The following is a 19,828-nucleotide window of genomic DNA, read 5'->3' on the forward strand; positions in this document are numbered from 1 at the left end:
GACCAGGCTGGCCTCGAACTCACAGAGATCCGCCTGCCTCTGCCTCCCGAGTGCTGGGACACACAAAAGATATCCATGGTCATTTCTGAAGACAACTGGGAGAAAGCCACAGAACTTGCTTTGATATTTACAACATCTGCCCTCATACCTCTCACGTACTGATTTCCCCCCCATGGTGAGGTAGATTGATTATTGAGGAAACCAAATAGAAAACAAATTCTTCTCTTTTCATTTAACATTGCTAGTCCTTTGCAAAAGGCTGGCTCTGAAGTCTCCCATTTGAATCAGTAAGTGCACTTTAACCTTTTAATCTATACCCTCTACTTGAACCTAAGCAAGTTCCAGTCCACCGGACAGTCAACTTTTGGATCTGTTACCTTCGTACCCTCTTCTCCTCTCCCTTAGGCAGTACTCAAAGAGCTGCAGTAACAGGAGGCCGGGAAGGGCCAAGCCATCTTGATATGTCGTATCACCTCGGAGGGGACCCTTGTCTATACACCCTGGTAGCCCAAGTCCAGGAGCCTGCGACATTTCCACCAAGGGGATCATAAGGGACATGGCTGACTTCCACAGGGCTTAGCATCTTCAGGTTTCAGAGCCTCATCGCAGGTGTCAGAGGCCTGACCTGAGGGGTCCCTGCACTCCACAGTCCGCCGATGCCAGCCGCCTCCACAAGTGCTGGGACATTCAGACCAGTCCCCGAGCACCCACTCCGCATGGGGCAGCGACTGGATGATGTTGGTGGTTGCTCTCTCTTTGCTATTCTGTGCGCTGAAGTCCATGTCGTTGGGGACAAAGAAGGTGTATTTCACTTTGGGGTGAAAGACCTCGCCAGACACCGTCAGGAGTTGTACGGTGAGTGGCTCTGGCAGGGCCTGGAAGCTCTGCAGTCTCTCCAGGGTAGCCATGGAACCACTGTACTTTAGGATGGTCCCCTTCATCAAGATGTCCTGCTCTATGGCAGAGATGGCCAGGTTGCCATTGAGCAGGTACTGCCCGTTGGCTGTCTTTAGTGCCAGGTAGCTGCCGTCATTCCGGACCCCGGGGTGACTCCGTTGTTTCACATCAATGTTCGTGGCACCAGCTGGGATGGTGACAATGTCATTGTAGCCATAACTATGATAGAGACGAAAACAGTTAGGGCTGGTGGCCTCCTAGCCTGGAAATTAAAATGGGTTCCCCCAGCTGGCTGGGAGTGAACAGACAGAACAACTAGCAAATGCTAAAGTGATTGCCTCAAAGTTCTAAACAGATTAGTTGCCAACGCAGACAGAATCGTCTTGGGCATTGGGCTTTCCATGGGTTTTTGTTCCATTTGGCAAATCTACAGTGGATATTGAGGCAGTTAGATGTGTAGATCTTGACAGCAACACAGGAGAGCCTAGGAGAAAAGTGCTGGCAACCTGACCTCTCCTTGGTTCAGGTGAGAATTCAAATACATTTGCTACATTGCAGTGGTAAAAGTAGGCATGGATCTGGGTGGTGGTGGCGGCGCACGCCTTTAATCGCAGCACTCAGGAAGCAGAGGCAGGCTGATCTCTGTGAGTTCAAGGCCAGCCTGGTCTACAGGGTGAACTCCAGGATAGCCAAGGCTACACAGAGAAACCCTATCTCAAAAAAAAAAAAAAAAGGTAGACATGGCTACCTCCAGATCCAAAGCTCAAACTCCTGTGGAAAAATATGTTCCCCTCACTCATGCCAGAACCCAACCAGGCAGAGGATTAAGTGCCTCTTTGAGCCAACCATTATACATTATTTGGTTACTATGGACTTGGGAAGGATGTGGGATAAAGCTTGCTTCTTTGGAGTCATCTTTTGAGTGTGTCCAGACAACATGAGCACCATCTTTATTGGGGAAAATGCTTCCAGTTCATTGTAGTTTATGTAGAATGTCAGAACTTAGTCCCTTGTCTTCCTCTGGGAATTTGGGTTGCACAGGGTTGAGATAAGCTATTGAGGAGGGCCATCAGGTGGATTTCTTGCTATTCTTTCTCTATATCCAGCTGGGGCCAGTCTAAGGCTAGGGAGAGTATCCAAGGCCATATGTCTAAGACCTAGGAGGAAGGGCCCAAATGGACCCAGGAACTGAATAGCTCATGCTTTTTCTCTACTTATTTTGAGCTTAAATTTGAAAATACTTTCAGTTGGCTGAAACGAAGTGGTTCTATTTTTTGAGATAGGCACTACTATAAAATATGTGCATGGAAAGGAGAAGACGGAAGAGGACGGAGGGAGAGGGGAAAGGAGAAGGGAAGGAAAAGAGAGAGGGAGAAGCACAGAGAAAAACAGAGCAAACTTCACTAGGTAGAAAATTAGTTAGCAAAGTGGCAAAACCTCCGAGGTACTGGGGCTGGACTGGAAACTCGAATGCTGTAAAGCCGCATAAATACACAGAGATGCTCTAGGTTTAATCTTTGTACAGCGGAAGGGAGGAAAGAATTCCAAGTTTTCTTTCTGTTTATCACTAGCTCTCAATGTGACCTTAGAAAAGTCAATTGATCTTTTCATGTGTAAGTTCCCCGACCCTAAGGTAGGGAATAACAGTATTGGCCTTGCCCAGTAGAATGAAAGCACTTTGGGACACCCCAGGAGCTCTAAGGCATGTGGGGTGCTTGGATGTGAGACGATCTGAGTCCTTAGATTCCCAAGGCTACTGAGGCACTGGTTTGTGCTCTCTTCTCTGATGATGAGCTCGTCACAGAAGGACAGGGCTCACTTGCTTTAAGATTAGACGTCATTTCCATAACCAGCCTGGAGGAGTCTTTTGTGTCTGAGTCCTGTGTTACTCAGTGCCGCTCTCCTCTAACTCAGAGCAGACACATTCCTGACTGTGTGGTCTCCAGCACTAATAAAACAGCGGCTGCCCCAGTACCATCCTCTCCGTGGTCAGATCCTATACCACGTGTTCTACACCTCCTACCTCAGGAGTTCCTGACCATGACTGTGAGGAGAGATGGCTACTGACATTCTGCAGAGAACCAGGGTCTTGAAGCACTTATACGATCCCCCACCTCCCGTCTACACATCTATTAACTAGCAACCACAATTTCCACTTGAGGCCAGCAGTGCCCAAAGCCCCTTATGTTCCTCTGTCTAGGTACAGCCACTTAGGAGACCCACCTGTAGGGGGTGAAAGAACCGGAGACCTTCCTACAGGTAGTGCCTTTGCCTCCACACACCCCACATTTGTCCAGCTTCTTAGGTGAGTTCACCACATGGTCACAGCCAGCCTTAACACATTGCCCCCGGACACAGATGGACAGAGTATCCGGCCCACACAGAGTGCCGTCGATCACCTGGGAAAGGAAAGATGGGACACGTTGCACACAGAAGCAGTCTGCAGGCAGGGGTGACAAAATGTCCCTGTGCCCCGATCCCTGTCTGAATCCAGGAGATTCTTACCTTGGCTTCAAACACTTTGAACTCACTCCTCCCCCGGGCTCTGCAAAACAGCTTGCATCGGTCCCGGGGGGACACTCCTGAATATTTGGGGACCCACTGCAGGAAATTCCCATCCAGATCAGTGTGGTTGTAGGCATTGTATTTCTCACACTGCTGCTCCCTGAAGCTTTTGCCTGAGAAGAACAAGGAATGACATGGGAGTAACACAGCTGCTGAAGGGCTCTGGTAGAGAAAGCTCTGCATGCAGGGCCCCTTTCTTTCTCTAGGCTTTGGACACAGACTGGCCCATTATTTCTAGACACACCAGGGTGCTTTGAGGGACCTTCCCTCAAAGATCCAAGGGGAGGGGCCGTCCAGCCTCACCCTGGGCTTTCTGGTACAAGCACCCTTTCCATCTTGGCACGTGTCACTGCTACAGAGCTATATTTTCAGGACTTTGCTAACTATGCTTTGTGTTGATTTCCCCAGTAACGACGGACGGGTGGCAAAGACTCACTGACGTTTCTGGTCTTGCCTCTACATCTCATTTTCTGTGATTCTGAATATCTATGGGAGAGCTCCATCTACAGGTACTATAATTACCCCCCCCCCAACAGCATTATCTTATTCTTCTGATAACTGGTTTGATTTGGCATTTATTATGCTCCAGAATGAGACTGGCACCCCGGCATCTTGAACATTCAAGCATCTCTCGGTGCTGTTTCTAATGTACCATGACACCCTCTGCCAAATTCAGGAAATTGGTGATTTCAAATACGTGCATACGACTTCCATAATCCCAGGCCCAGGCCTCACGCCACCCTCTGGGGCCCCAGTGCTTAGGCTCCAGTGAGCCTCCACGGTTCTCATACATGAAGGTGTATGTGCACTGCCTTCAGACAAATCCACCCTTCCGATGTGAGTGATTCCCTTGCACAATCCTGAAATAAGCCTGCTCTTTCTCCACGCCTCGCCACCCTGGCTGGGCATCCAAATGGCCCATGGAGACTTCTAAACACAGATGTACAGTGCTGAGTTTGAGAGTCCATACCACTGAAAGGGTCCTTGCTGTATCTGCAAAAGCTTCAAAGTGATAGGACAGCTGCCATGGGCAACTCGCAGATGCTGTTTCAGGCTCTAAGGACCTTTGTGGTCTGGTTTCATTGTGCTGCTACCTTTTGCTTGGCTCCACTTGAGCAAATGATAGTACATCTCATACCTGCCTTATCCTGGTACCTCCCTCCTGTCTCATCAATATATCATCCTCTGGGCCATCCTTGACCTAAAGTCTCTGAGTTTCTTTCCCTGAATTCCTCATAAGCCCAGGGTTGCTGCCTCAAAGACGAAGCCATAATTACTATGTAAAAGAATTTACCACTAATCACATTGCAAAGTCCTTGAGGACAGAGACCATGCCTTGTCTATTTCTAGCTTCTATATCGGTTATAGCTATGGACACATAGAGGCACTGGCTGATCTCAGGGCATGTGAAATCATACTGTCACCTGCCCTCCATGCCTACTCTGCAGACTCTCAACACCAGAGAGAAATGTTGAAAGCCTCATGCAATTGCTGATCCTCCCTGCTTAGCCAAACTCCGGAGCCTACAGGTTTCCCTACTAGACATCCAGCCCAATGCCAGAGCATCTTGGCACTTAGGAGAAGTTCTCCTAAAGTTCCCCTTGTCTTTTCACACTGCTAAAACTTCCTGGAGTTGCCCAAACTGGTGCTGGAAGGGATGGGGGCAAAAAAATTAATTCCTGATTCCCTTTCCTAAGTTGGTGACTGCACTTTTTCCACATCGGAGTTCACATGCGTGCCTTCCAGCATGACCTAGGGGATAGACCTCAGCAGGGGCGGGCAGAGGTGGTGCTCTTTCCTGGGAAGGCTCTGACAGGCAGTCACCATGGCCCCACAGGAAGATGGGTAGCTCTTCGCAGAAGGAACGTGCCCAGGAATCACACTCAGAGATGCTCTCTCCTGCCTGAGCTGATTGCTGACTGGAGAGACCTGGGAGGTTTGACTCTGACACTTGCTTTGGAAACGTCTTCCATCTGCGCATAGAAAAGGATTCAGATGCTTCTAAGACGATGATTACCCTCTGCACGACCCTCTCCAAAGGTCACTTCTGGACAGATTTGGTCGGGAGTGGCACACTTTGTCTCTCTATAGCTCAGAGATCAGGATAGGAAGTAATCTCCCTTCTTTGTTACTACCAGCCTCTTCCTAAAGGAGGAGCTGCCCTGGGTGCTTGAAGACTGTTCCCAAGCTTGGCATCTTGCAGAATCTGTAAATTTGGATCAGGACTCAACTCTACTCCTGGGAAGACTCCCTTGTTCCTCCTCTTGAAATCTGTTGCACTTACACCATGGGCTATTCTGGTAGGTAATTACCATTTGGTGGACACTCCTCTGTGTTGCAGGACTGGTACTTGACTCTCTCACCCAGGCAAAACCTTCCTCCATTCTGAGGCACTGGATTGTCACACTCACGGTTGGAAAACTGTATTCCTCCTCCACAGGTGCGAGAACATTCTCCCCAGGGTCCCCATGGACCCCAGTCCCCATCTACCACGGCCTGCAACACACAATGCCACCGAATCAGGACCAAAGCGGAGCAGACACTTGTTGACTGCGGACCCGACTTCCTCATTTACTTATTCTCATCTGAATGTATGGAGTTCTGTAAATGACTCCAACTGCTTGTTTAATGATAGTGTAGCTTTCTTGGGTGTGGCTTAGGAAGAACAGAGACTGTGGTGGGTTTGTTTGCTGTGATTTCTCATATAAAACAGCACCTTACCCTAGTCAAGTGCTCAACACCATAGCTGCTGAATGAGTATGAGGGAGAGTCTTTTATGGATAAATTTGGGTCTGGTGCAGTAGGTATCCATTGGGCCCTATACTGTTCGTTATGGGAGGAGCAAGGAGTCAGTGTGATTGCCTCACTAAGGGAGGATAATATGTCACTAGCACCTAGAGGATTAAGACAAAGATTTTTCTAAATAACCAGCAGTGCACAATCCCCCCAAAGCCTTTCCAGCTCCAGATGTCATAAGCAGCAAGGTTGAGAACCCTTGATCTGAAGTCATGGCCAGTGAAAGGTCTTGCCACGATTCTATCAGCCACTGGTTCCAGGGATAGGACAGTGCTGGGCAACAAACAGAATCGCTTCCAAGTTTACAACTGACTTAAAAGAACAAAGCCTTTTCTTTGATAGCTCCATAGAGAGTTCTAAATTAATTTTTGTTCTACCACTAAATCAACGCTTTGTTCATATAAAAATGAAAGCAGAAGACTTAAGAAATAAACAAAGGAAGAAAGAAAAAGAAAGCAAACTTTCAAAGGGCACCACTGCCCCCAACGAAGCCACTCCCATGATTTTCACAGCATCTTCCCCTTCTCCTGCTCTGAATATAAAATCCTACAGCCGTGGTGCCTTCATTTGACAGGCATGACACCGCATACAAAAGCTAGTTTCCAATCCTGCCTTTTCACTTTAAGGAGAGAGGATCCTGTGGCTGTTTAATGTCACTGAGATGGGTGGTTGGACCCTCCTCCTCTTCTCTCGACACCATGAGAAGAGAATGAATGGGAGAGCAGGAACTGGCTGAGCGAGCTGGAATCCAGCACAGGCTTTGGATCAGAGTGTGTGGCTTCCACAGCCCAGGAAGGCTCCCAAACTCAGCACAAGAGCATGCCATGAAGGACAGCCCTTGGAATGTGCTTGGGCCACCGTGGCGATTCAGTGCTGGGCAGGGCCCAGGCTATGAAACTCATCGGATGGTATTTCATCATGAAGGCTCCATGACTTGCAGTAGGAGAAATGTGATCAGCCTTGCTGTTCGGATGTATTAAGAGCAGGGCGAAGAAGTGAACCACTTAAAACCCTCACTGGCCTTGCCTTGGTTTTTCATGCAAGTTTCCTCTGTCCTGGGTCAAGTTTTCTCTTTTCTGGACACAGGCCACTCGGATCCCTTCTCTTCTCCTTTGGGAGTATGACATTCTTACTATTACACTTATTCTCTGATTTCTGCTAAGGGACTCAGCTTAAACACGGTAGGCTACGAATACCCAGACCTTGATGGAATGTTCCTAATCCCATGTCACTCTATTTATAGCGGATTCCTCCAGGCTCCCTTTGCTTAGTGCCCACCTTCTGGCCTTCACGCCTTCACCAGTCTAAAACAGACCCCAGGAGGAGACGCTAAACTCAGACAGCCTGGCCACAGCCCGTTGACCCAGAGCAAGCCTCCAAGCTCCCCACCCGTGGGGGTGATTAGAGTTTGTTTTGTTAAAAGATGAGTGGTTTCCTGATAAGTGGCAGCTTGGCCTGAAGGGTCTTAGCTTGACTCTCAAATATGGTGCCTTAGCCTCCCCTTCCAGCCTTTCCTCTTTGCTCTTTAACTGCTCTCCACTTTCCTCACCTTGGGATTCTCCACTTCCTCCTTGAGCATGCAGCTGCCGTGCAGACACAGGTGCTCAGGGCCACAGGGTGTTCCATCTGCCCAGAGCAGGCTGCCGTTCTTTGTGTGGCAAACGGGCTCATCACTATCCCGATGGCGGCACCAGAGCTGCACACAGATGTCCTCCACAGAGGTGTTGGGGCAGTGGCGGAAGTCGGGTCCAAAGATCTGCTTGCACTGTTGGTCCAGCTCATAGAGGGTGCTGTGGCCTGGGAGGCCTGTGGGGAGGGGCAGGACCGAGGTGGGGGCGTCCAGGAGACAATCTCCTGAGAACAGAAGGAAAGAAATAAGTCAGAACAAGGGCAGGGCCTTGCTCTCAGCTGCTCATGGTCTCCTGCACAAAGCTCCAATTCTGAATCATCATTCTTTAGTGTCTAGGCATCCCAGGTTCTTCAACCTTGATCTAAACTTCACCAACATCCAACCACGTACACAGAGCTCATTTAATTCTGGGTAGTTGTAGCAAAGGTTTCTGTAGGATGAGTTTTCTTTTACTGTCCAGAACATGTTAGACACTTTCCCAATGATGCTCATGCATCTAGTGATAGCCAGCTACTTGCTCCATTAAAGCACATCCCACTTAAGAACCCTGACATGCAAATAAAGCCTGACTATTGACATCTGTACAACCTACTGTTTTTACGTCAGCTATATCCCTGCCTCCTTCAGAAGAATCTAGAACACTTGCTTCACTGTTTTGTTCTACAATCCCAACTTCCTGCCCTAGATCCTTGCTCGCGTGTGACCTGCCCACAGTCTTTCTGCCATTCCTTCCTCGTCTACCACTCCAGCCTGGAACATTCTCTTCCCTGCTCTTTCAAACTACAAACAATCTTCCATTCCTCTACGTTCTGCTCAGACTCACCGCTTCCAGCCAACCTTCTCAGACTAATTCCTTCTGCTTTGGAATGAATAAATCTACTAGCCCGGAGCTCGGGCTATGGGAAGATGGGGGTAAGGAAGAGCATTCCGAGAGGATGCTTAGCATGCCTTTCTAGAATGACATGCCTCTGAAGTCTCTCCCCACCCTATGGGCTTTGTGAGAAAGCACAGCTGCAGGGAGTCCCCAGGGCAGAGCAGGTGCCAGCAGTCACGAAAGAGGCTCTACAGCTGATGGGTGGGGAGAAGCCAGGGGGAGCCGAGTGGGGCCTACCGTGACCGTCATCCAGAAGCTCCGTGAGGTATACAGCACTGCAGGGAGACCAGGGCAGCGTCTTGTTCACGTGGATGAAGAATGGCGCCATCATGTGGTACTTGCCCATGGGCCCAAACAGTCTCACACAGGGCTTCGAATCGTCATGGGGCATGCTGAGAACGTGCCCTGGATGGGGGTGGGAGGAGCAGAGAACCGTGGTCCATTCCAGCTGCCCACACCTCCAGGTGCCCTGTCCTGCCCGTATGTTCCCTATGTGGCCAGCAGTGCTTAGGGTCCTTTCCTGTCACCATGTCCCCACTGGTATGGCCACACAGATTCCCTGAACAGTTTTGTTTTAAGTCTTTCTCTCAGGTCTTGAGATCCCTTTACTTTTTGGGCGATTTCTCTGGATCTCTTGTTCATTTCTACTGTTGGTCATCTAACACAGCTCTCTCTACATAACCTGTCTCCCCACGAAGCCTACCTACTTAGCTTACTTACATCATCATGGTAACCTAACACTTCTTCCACGTGTTGGCATTCTCTGGGTAATGGTGCTGATGGTCCAGGACACCAATTTCGCATTTTGGTCTCATGCTCAGAATAGGAGTGGAGTGACTGACGTCACGTACAATGTCTGTCTACATAGAACCATGTTGTCAATGGCTACCTGTGAGCTTGCTTTCTTCTCAGCATCCGGGCAGTTTCTTCTGACCTGTGAGGGAAGCTCTGGTGTGACAAGTCTTACCTAGCTCATGGGCCAGAGTGTAGGCTGCCTGCAGTCCCTCGTCCTTGATCACAGAGCAGCTCTTGTTGGGGTCACAGATGGTGCCGACGTCTGCCATCCCCAGGGTATCACATTGCTCACCCTTCCCACAGAAGTTCTGTTTGGTGAAGAGAGTACGTTAGGTTGTAGAGACAGGCATGGAGGACAGAAGTGAGTGCCTAGTGTCTCACTCAGCCTTCTGAGAAACACTACCTGATGGTATACACATTACCGCGCCATCTGAAGCTTTTTAAAAAGAATGGGATAATCAGTAGAGCTCAGCTTCTAGACATCTAGACATCCCGCCTAGGTATCCTGTATTCTTGATTTTTCTGTCTTGGTTGTGACAGCTAGTTCACCTATCCTTGTTTTTCTAAGTTGAAGATGGGCCCAAGAAATGCACCATTGCTAAAACAATACCAACATCAACACCAGCACTACACACACACACACACACACACACACACACACACACACACGGCAGCAAGAGGGGGGCACCGAGTGACAACTGGCTTGGCTGGGATTTCAAAGGTTTGCTTTTGAAAGGCAGACCTTCATGATTGCTTGGAGTCTGTCCCTTCTGTAAGACTGCCTGGGTTTAACTGTGGGCACTTCTGCTGTATGGTCTCTTGGTGCCTCAGTTACCTCAGCTGCAAAGTGGGTAAGCCACCACCTCACTTGCACTAGTGACTCATGTGAGGACTAATGCAGTAGGCGGGGCCTGGTATATATGGCTGTGCCCAATGGCCTTCAGGAAAGCGGTTTAATTAAGTCACCACAGCCATCCTATATGAAAACCCCGGGGATCCCAAGGTTATCATCTCTGTGCCTAACCAGACTGGAGATGGAACCCCTTTCCCATTTCCATTTCCAGACCTCTCCCAGGGCAGCTTGAGTCTGTTTGCTTTTGGTATGACCTCAGCAGACAGCTGGTCACAAACTTTTGGAAAAGAGCCCTTCTGAGATTCTTCTCCCCTTGCAATGGCCTCCCACTTGTCCTCATGACCTCCTTCTCGTCATTCCAGCAAGAGGCCTCCGACGTCCAGCTGGGGCCAGCAGGGAGACAGTTCCCACATTTGGGCAGTCCTCGAAGCTCTCCCTCTGATCTGCCCATCCCATCTCCCCCGGGCTTTCAGCCCACACACCTGTCTGGTGAACAAAATGGCAGTGTCATAATGCTCCGGGTGGCGGTCGCTGGGCTTGTTGAAGCGCCGCTGCCAGTTGCAGAAGTTGCGCAGGGTGAGCCCACCGTTGTCAGACACCTCTGGGCCCCAGCCTTCCTCTTCCACTATCAGCACTTTTACTACCACGAGGTTGATGGAGTTTCTGATGCTTGGGTGCTTGTAGATTCGGGCTGCCATTGCCATCACTGTGAGGATGTGGTTCTGCCAGGGTGGGGGAAGAGTGGGAGAACACTAATCATGCTCCCGTCCTTGACGACCCAATGCTACCGCCTCCTATTAGGAGACACTTATCTCACGTGTCAGACTCTGGGCTGAGTCTTGGACGTGCAGCATCTCGTGAGCATTAGGCAAACATTTGAGGGCTCGGTGTTATTTCCCCAGAGAAGAAGTACAAGGCTCAGTGGCTAGTCCAAGATCACAAATCTAACGAACTATCATCTGACCTGTTTGATCACAAAACTTAAGCATTTCACATCCAGACCAGCTCATGGGGTCACCTGCTTCCTGGTAATTAATTAAAATTCAACCCAGTCTGTTCTACCATTGCACCAGCAATGATTCGAGCACATCAGCAGCTGTACACGGAGCATGGGTGTTGCGTTGGAACTGTAAATAAAAAGTTCTCTTGGGTTGGATGGCTTATTCTGACTGCCCAGCACACCAGGTGGCTGCTGGCCAAACACCCCCATCTTCCCTGGCTTCCCTCCAGAAGCAACAGTCTGAAGATTCACAGTCAGTGGAATTTCCCTCTTAGGATCTGTCCGAGCATTGTCCTGTGTTCATGGGGATAATTTCTACTTTTTAGCATGGGAACTGCTAACTCTGAAGACTTTGCTCCAATAGTTACCCTTAGCAGCGGCTGCTCTGTAGTCTTTGGCCACAGTTGACACACTACCTCGTTAGCTTCTCACAGTAACTACAGGCCAGGCATTGCCATTCTGCTTATAGATGAGTCAGTCCAGTTCAAAAAGTCCTTGTAGATCACACTACCCTTAAAGTCAAGCTACCAGCCCAGGTATGTGTCTGAGGTCCACACTCCCCCTTAGCGGTCCCTAGAGTTCAGATTTCTGCCTTCTGCCTGGACAGTTCTTGCACCCTCCTCCAGAATTATTCCCTCCTATACAGGGCTTGAGAGAAGCCAGAGGGCCTAATGAGCCCCACATGCTGAGGCTCCCACCTGCTCTCAGCTCCACCCAGGCAGACCGAAGGGCCTGCTGGCCTACGTCATTAGCTGGCCTCCGGCCTATCCTTGAGCTGCCAACTGCTTTCTTGCTGCATTCGGAGACTTTGAGGGGAGGCCAGCTGGGAGCTTATTGTCCTGCCTTGGGGACCTCATGGATTATTTTTCAGAGGCAGAGACAAAGGTTGACAAGCTGGCATGCCTTGAGCCCATGGTGTGGCCAGCTGAGCAGTCGCCGGCATGCTTTGCCCTTTTAGCTCCCCGGAGTCTCACCCCCCCCCCCCCGCCCCTCAGCCCCCTTTCTCTGTTCTCCTGTGGTCTTAACAGTGGGGGCAGGACAGGAAAGGCTATAGCGGGGACAGTCATCGAGGAAGGTCATGTGTGTGGGGGGGGGGTTCCAGGTGTATTCCATTTGTGAATGGGACCTGTCTGTGCATCCTGCAGGCAACAGATGTTTCCTTAGTCCTACAAACCGGTTGGCGGGTTTCTGAGCTCAGGTTACTCGGCATGCCATGCGCCCCAGCTTGTTTAGGCTGATGTAAACATCTTATCAGCGAAGCTGCAACTTGGCATTTGCTCTCTGAGTTGGATGGCTGAGGGGAAAAATGCAACCACATCATTATGCAACTCGGGGTGAGTCCTGAGGAATGGTAGCTTGTGAGACAAGTTCCTGGCCAGATCCTCACTGCTTCTTGAGAGAGGACAGACAGTCTCCTGGTCTACCTAGTGAGGCTAGGATCTGTCTGGACCAACCCCTGGGAATCTCTTCTGGAGCAATTTGCAACTATCCTTTCAGGATTTCTTCCTGCTGAGTTCAAGCTCAGAATCGGAAAACTAGGGAGGGTGAGGTCTATTCAAAACAGTGTGACACCGAGATGCTGGCTTCTAGGTACTCAACCAAGGGGGTCTACTATGAGGAACTGGAAGATTTGAGGGCCCAAGAATGGTCTGTATGCGCAAATTGACCAGACCAAACCAGATTTAGAGCGAGAGATGAAGCGCTAGTCCTTCAGGGAACGGGCAGATGGCTATGTGGAGGGAGTGCAGTATAGGGAATCCATGAGATCCTTTCCTCCAGACACTGAGCATTTGTCAGGCTGAGATGGCCAGGGAATCATGGCATCCACACAACAGCTGGCTACGAAGACATCTTAAGTCCTTTCTTGTCACTGTCTCAGAAGACAATCTACGTAGTGGAGGACCACAAAGATTCCGTGATCCATTGCTCCTTTCAGAACCGGCAGTCCCAGTCCCACAGAGGAGCAGACCATCTCTGCCATCTCCCATGTCCAGCTGGGTCTTCTAGTGGCAGGACTCTGCATCATGGTCACGGCGTTGTTCGCCAGGGACAAGGATTACTGAGCTTGGGCGAGGCATGTCACCTGGAGCCTGTGAGCGTCTGATTCCCCATCTGTTCTCCGGGTCCTGAAGGACAGACCTGACTTACAGATACAGGGAGTGGGCCCAGGTGCCAGTCAAAGAAAAGGTCAGATGGCTTGCTTGCTCTGCCACCTGGTGTCTATTTATACCTTCCTGCTTACTACTCAAGCACAAACTGTGAGCTAAAGACTAGGAATGAGATTCTTCCCCCTGTTGACTGAGGCCCCTGGTGTTTGGCAGGCAACTCTCAGAACTATCCCAGAGTGGTAGAAGCCCATAACCACTACACTCAAGGAAAGTCAAACAACTTAATTTTCCCTAGGTAAAGGAAGCACTTCCGTGGGAGTCTTCTCTGTCACCACCCCCAAAATTCTTTGAGCTACAAGCAAGACCTTTCCTTCCCCAGGTTCTTGGATGTTCCTATGGCAGTCAAAGTCTACCTTTGGGATCCTTGGAGAGACTAAGCCTCGGCAAAGTGCACTATCAGCGGCTTCTCATCCTGTCTACAGCGTCACCTTTAGTACTTCGCTTCTTTGCTCGCACATGATGGATGCTAAACTAAATCCCGTGTGGCATGCCTGGGGATGTGGCAATGTATGTCCACACATGGCATCCTTACTCTTACATCTAGGTGTGATGCTAGGCTCTGGGATAGTGCTCTAAGGAGGAAAAGGGGAAGCAGAGGGAGAGAAAAGAGTGAGGCTCACATAGCTATCCTTCATCTCACCATGCTCCCCGACCAGCAAAATGTGTTGTTGCAAAAGCTAGCTTTATCCACAACCGCCAGAAACCGACCTTGAACTCAGAGCTGGGGCAATCGCAAAGATTTTCTTTCTGCCCTGCGGGACAGCAAAGCTAAAAAGCAGTGGCTAAGCGCATTCTAGTATGTGTGGCCACATAGTAGACTCATGCTGACAAGTGGATTTTATCACCAAAGACAACCCTAGGAATAGCTGTGCCTTGCTGAGCACAAATGGGTTCCACGCTTTGCTACATTCTCGAGACAGTCTCAGCGCTTGGGTGTGCCTGCTCCCTTTTCCCTGGTGAAGAAATCAAGGTACAGAGAGATAGATGCTTTCTTAGAAACTCTCAGCGACTTCGTCTTTCCTAAGTCTATATTCCTGGTCCCACACTACTATCAGTCTTGGCTGCCACAAGGAAAACCAAACCCAAAGTTTGCAAGCAAATAAGAATGCCGAGCTACCCTGCCATGATCTACATTCCACCCCCAAGGTTAGGATATTGGACATTTTCTTTGGGAAACAGTATCTTTGCTCACTCTGGCTGCAGCAGATGCGAGAGACAGAAAGGACTCATTGTTGAGAAGATGGGCTGAACATAATTAATATCACATAGCAGTCTTCCACCCAAGAAGACTGACATAGTTACTGAGCTGATGAAGCCAATACCTGTCTATCACCCAAACTATCACACTGCTGACATCAAGAGATGACACTGTTTTTTTATTTAGGCTACCAGGCAGAGATCCTTGTGGCAATCCATTGTATAGGATAGCTATAGTACTAGGGCTGGTAGGAAGCCCTCACTTTAGAAGGTAGAGGTAAATGAGACGGTTGCAACAGCCTGTTCCTGGAATCATCTCTCAGGACCCTGACATCTGGGAGTGCTCCAGTCTGCTTTGGGGAAGAAGAGCACCACTCCTAGACCCTCCCTGCTGAAGAGAAGGCTCAGGAGGTCTGCTCACTGCCGGAACTTTGTTCTGCTCCAAGGTTACCCAGGGGACACTTAGTAGCACCTGAGATGTAGACAAAGTTAATGGACACTCCCGAGGTGGTCCCTCTTTTCAGCCTCTAGTTGTCCCAACTCTGACAGAAACCACAGCTGTCCAGGCTCCAGAATTCCCGAGCTACTGAAGCAGGACATCTGGTTCTGTCCAGGTTATGATGACTTCTGCTTGAGGTCCAGGTGGGTTGCTCATACGAGTTGACTTTTTCTGAGAAAACCAAGTCTGGAGACTTTAAGGCCCAGTTTATTCATCCCGCCGCCAGCCTCCCTACAGAAGACAGTCCTTAAATGTAATCTGCAGAGATTCCCTGGACCATTCATTCACACAGATAGAAGGCACTTTGGGGGGGTCTTTGGGTCACTGGGTGGGCGATGGTGATGACAAGGGTCCCTGATCCTCTAAGGGACAACAAGACACTTGGACAAGGTAATGGATTCTGGTCTATGCATCTCTGAGACTGTTTTACGACGAGCCTTTAACTCTGAAGCCAGGTAATAAGGTGGGGGGCAGGGGTCCTCCTCATGAAGGGATTAAGTGAACTCAGTTGCAGAGCCCTGTTAAATGTCATTGTCGCCAGCAGTGACACCAGTCTGGATCATGGTTTCTTCTCAGAACAGGGCTTGGCACCTTGGTGGGACATCCCGAGACTGCCAGATTTAAGGAGCCATGCCACAAAGTAGGCAACCGTGAGAGTGTGGCTAGAACCACAGGTCTTCCTCATGAGAAGACGCAGCATGGTACAGCAGCAGAGAATGCTAGACTTTGGCTCAGGAAATCCAGGAGGTGTGGCAAGCTAGATTTGCCACACCTACCAGTGTGCCAGTGTGACCTTAGGAAAGCAGTCACAGTCCTCTTTGAGCTGCATATCCCTCCTCTGCCTCTCTCACAAGCATTTCCATTGAGGTCACGCATGTAAAACCATCCTGTAAATGAAACACGGTCAGGGAATGACTGAATCTTCCAGAAGTTGGCTCATCATGAAGCAGTCTCACAGATGCATAGGCCAGAATCCATTACCTTGTCCAAGTGTCTTCTTGTTCCTTGGAAAATCAGGGGCTCTTGTCATCACCATTGTCTGCTTGTGACTCAAAGACACCCCAAAGTGCAATCTATTGGTGTGAATGAATCGCTCAGGGGATCCCTGCAGGTTACATTTAAGGATTGGCTTCTGTAGGGAGGCTGGGGTCGAGGGTTGAACAAGCCAGATCTTGAAGTATCAGGACTTGGTGGTTTTCACAGAGAAAGTCAACTTGTATGAGCAACAAACCTGGACCTCAAGCAGAAGTCTGCATAAGCTGGCCAGAACCAGATGTCCTGCTTCAGTAGCTCGTGAATTCTGGAGGCTGGACAGCTGTGGTTTCTGGAGATGCCAAGTACATCCTTGAAGGAAATGTTTAACATCTCAGCGTTTAAATGAGGAGCTGGGAGAGGTGCTAGGGAGGACATTTTGGCTCTGAGTTCTGAAAAACTGACTTTCCTGCAGTTTCTCCATGTTCTTGTTGGTCTTTCTACATTTTGGCTGTCAAGCAGATGTCAGAGACTGGTCTAATTTGGGCATAAATGTAAGTTTTAGCTCTGGGTTTGTTCCTGAAGGAGCCTAGAGCCAGGTGTACAGGTCTTGGTGAATTGGGAAGTCCTCTCTTCACCCTATTCCATATTTCCAATACTTACTGGGGGAAAGGAGTCAGAAGAAGTGGCTGGTGCCTCCTCTTAGGGTAGGCAGAGAATCAAATATGACATCAGCACAGATTAAACCTCAAGGCTCCGATGGCTCAGGGCGGTCTTGCAGGGCTCTGAGCAAAGCCAATACCACAAAAAGCATGCAGGAAGCCTGCCCTGGGTTTAATGGGTCTGTGCACTAGATAGACGAGCAATCATGCAGACTTCCACCCACAGCCCTTCCTGCCCTCTCCTCCCGGTTTTCACTGGGACTGTCTCATGGAGCACATCTTCATAACAGAAAGGTGGACCAGATGAAAAGAAGGCTGGCTGTCCCCTTGTCTGGCCATTCCACAAAGGTAATGCCCATGTCCTTGGCACCCCCAACAGTCAGGCACAGTTTGAGTCTAGGATGAGGACCCTAATCAAGGATACCACCACAAACTGGGTGCTGGGATCCCTGACTGGGGGAACTGGGATCTCTGAGCAGGTCAGCTTCTTTTAGCTGAGTTAACATTTGTTTCTATATGTTCTGGAAGATGCGACCCTTATCGCTTCTCCTTCTGGTAAGATTTTTGTTTTGTCTTGGGAGGGAGGTATTGTGGGCGCATCTTGCTGAGTCAGCACCAACTGCATGTCGTTAAAAAACGCTCGGCTACTGCTTGGATTCAGTTTTTCTGCCCAGGCCGTTTGAAAGCTGATTCTGAGCTGAGGGTGTCTGAGTGGACCAAGCTCAGCTCTGGGTCCTTTAGACACAAACAGAAAAAGTTCATCCTTTAGCTCAGCTCCCTCCCCTTTCACTGAAACTTCAGTTTTCTGGACTGAGCCTCCAAGGCAGAAATTCTGTTCTCCTCCCTTCTTGTACTGGATGCTGGCATTGCCAAGTTCTGCCAGGGCTGAGCGCCAGGTTGGCAAGGTAGCCCGTGCCCCTTGATCAGAACCAGCTGGGCGTACAGAAGTTGGACAGCTTGCTTCCAGGTTCCTCTAATGTCTTTCACTTACAGGAACCTCGGTTGTGTACCCAAAGACAGTCACAGCCACCTTGTCCCAACCCAGCTTCCTGTCCTAGGGAGCCCCAGAGAGTCACGGACAGTAGAGAGTTGTGGGAAGCAGGCCCAGAAGCAGCAGCGTTCTTAAAAAAAAAAGTGCAATTTTCATCTCCTTTGGGAGAAGCAGGTGTCTGGGGACTGCGGGAGATTCGGGATGCATCTCCGGAGAGTCAGAGTCAGCACCTCTACTGTAAATTGGAAGGGATCTAGGGGCTGGGAAGTAGGAAGCCGGGATAGCAGAAATTAATGGAGTTCCTGCTATTTCTCAGAAAGGAGAAAGTCCCCTTTGGGGTTGGGCTTGGGAGCTAGAAGATCCCCCCCCCCCCCGCCCCAGTGGGAAGGGAAGAATTGAAAGTCATTTGGATAGAGAAGGATGTTATGGATTGTTAGTGTCCGTGGAAGTCTCTCCTACCTGCAGGTCGGTTCCATAGAAGGAAGCCATGGACGCATCAGCCACCAGCAGTGTTTCCACGAAGCGAGCCTCGGACACAAACCGTTTGCTCCTAGTTTTGAATCTTAAGGGTGGTGGCAGTTCGCTGGAGTCTTCTGTCTCTTTGCGAAACCCCTCTTTGTCCTGCTCCCTGTCCTCTTCGTTGTCACTTCTATCCGGTCCCTGTCCCTTACCCATCTCCACCTCCCACTCGAGTCCTTGAGGGAGGGGAAAGACTTCGGCGGCAGCGAGCCCGGGGTCCTCCCGGCGCTGCCCCGGTCCCCAGCGCTGCAGGCGGTGAGGCTGGTCCAGGGAGTCCCCAGCGCCTTGTGGCTGGATGGTGAACTCCTCGCCTGCCAGCAAAAATGAGCCGCTTAGCCCGCGACACAGGCTCACCGCAGCCAGCGAATCTCGCTCCCCATTCACTGTGCCAGAGAAGAAGCAACCGCGCAACCCTGGCTCGCCCCCGGTCGCAGCGCCCGAGCCCCCGAGACGCTCGATCTTGAACTCGGGCGCCAGAAAGCTGGCGTCAGGCGCCAGGCGCAGCACGAAGCCCTGGCCGAAGGCGGACAGGTGGAAGGCGAGCTCGCTCGTGCTGCCCGGCAACCGCGTGGGCACCAGTAACTCCGAGGCCTGCGACCCGCTTTCCGGCTTTGCCGGGGCGCCGCAGACAAGTGGCGGCGGCGGCAGCTGCAACAGCAGCAGCAGCAGCAGCAGGAGGGGCGGCCACCGGGCGGCGGTGGGGTCGCGGAGCATGAGGGCAGAGGGCTGCGGAGCGCGGGAGAGGGAAGAAGGTAGCCGCTCGCAGGCAGGTGCTGGTGGCCCAAGGCGGCCGGGCCGCTCTCTCCAGGAAAAATGATCAATCAGATGGGGAGGCCGACTCGGCCAGCGGCAGCAGGCGCGGCGGTCCCCTGGCGGCCCCTCTGGTTCGCACAGCCCGCTCCTCCTGCGCCCGCCAGCCAACCTAGCAAAGCTCCAGCAGCTGGCGCCCCGGGTCGCGAGCGCTCTCCTCCACGCTGTCCCGTGCAGTCGCCTCCTTCCTCGGGAAGCACCGAGTGGGCTGTTGAGCCCTTCGTATTTATACTTCCTTCCCGGCTTTGACATAAGAGGTTTATTTTTGATCTCTCACTATTCCCGTTTTCCCTCCCCTGGGGTCAGAGACAGGAACAGAAAAGAGGGAGAGGAGGGGGAAAAAAGGTTGAAATGTAAAACCAATCAGGAGTCAGTGAGCCCCTCCCCATAGTTAAGTAGTTTAAGTGTCAACTTCAGCGTTTGTTTTTTTTCTTTCCACGTGAAGGCCCAAGCCAATTTCTCTAATGCTGGGCAGCCCCTGAAGGCAAGTCCTGGGGTGGGGGTGAGGGTGGAGGGTGGAGGTGGGGGAGAGACTCTAGCCTCTTCCTGTGCTGGCGTCAGGTTCAGGGGACAGACACACTCTCTGGAAGAGGCCTCTGC

At 50.7% G+C, this 19,828-nt stretch overlaps 1 protein-coding gene across 1 annotated transcript; it reads right to left on the reverse strand.

Annotated features, from left to right (window-relative positions):
* Positions 1-225: 225 nt before the first annotated feature.
* On the reverse strand, positions 226-19,464 carry Adamts8 (ADAM metallopeptidase with thrombospondin type 1 motif 8). Its single transcript, XM_075966455.1, has 9 exons — positions 18,359-19,464; positions 10,893-11,132; positions 9,730-9,865; positions 9,000-9,167; positions 7,808-8,112; positions 5,775-5,958; positions 3,403-3,575; positions 3,121-3,296; positions 226-1,116 (listed from the first exon to the last, which is right to left on the reverse strand). The coding sequence occupies exons 1-9, from the start codon at positions 19,130-19,132 to the stop codon at positions 546-548; spliced, it is 2,727 nt and encodes a 908-aa protein (XP_075822570.1). The 5' UTR covers positions 19,133-19,464; the 3' UTR covers positions 226-545.
* Between the last annotated feature and the right edge of the window lie 364 nt (positions 19,465-19,828).

Source organism: Microtus pennsylvanicus, chromosome 3 (assembly GCF_037038515.1).
Source record: "Microtus pennsylvanicus isolate mMicPen1 chromosome 3, mMicPen1.hap1, whole genome shotgun sequence".
Classification (NCBI taxonomy): Eukaryota; Metazoa; Chordata; class Mammalia; order Rodentia; family Cricetidae; genus Microtus; species Microtus pennsylvanicus.

Bases quoted from the DNA above. Each gene is read 5' to 3' on its own strand.
- Adamts8 (XM_075966455.1), bottom strand. From the start codon at position 19,132: ATGCTCCGCGACCCCACCGCCGCCCGGTGGCCGCCCCTCCTGCTGCTG. The intron at 8,113-8,999 runs GTAGGCCCCACT...TTCTGTTCTCAG, and splicing joins GCTTCTGGATGACGGTCACG to GAGATTGTCTCCTGGACGCC. The intron at 3,297-3,402 runs GTAAGAATCTCC...TTCCTTTCCCAG, and splicing joins TCAAAGTGTTTGAAGCCAAG to GTGATCGACGGCACTCTGTG.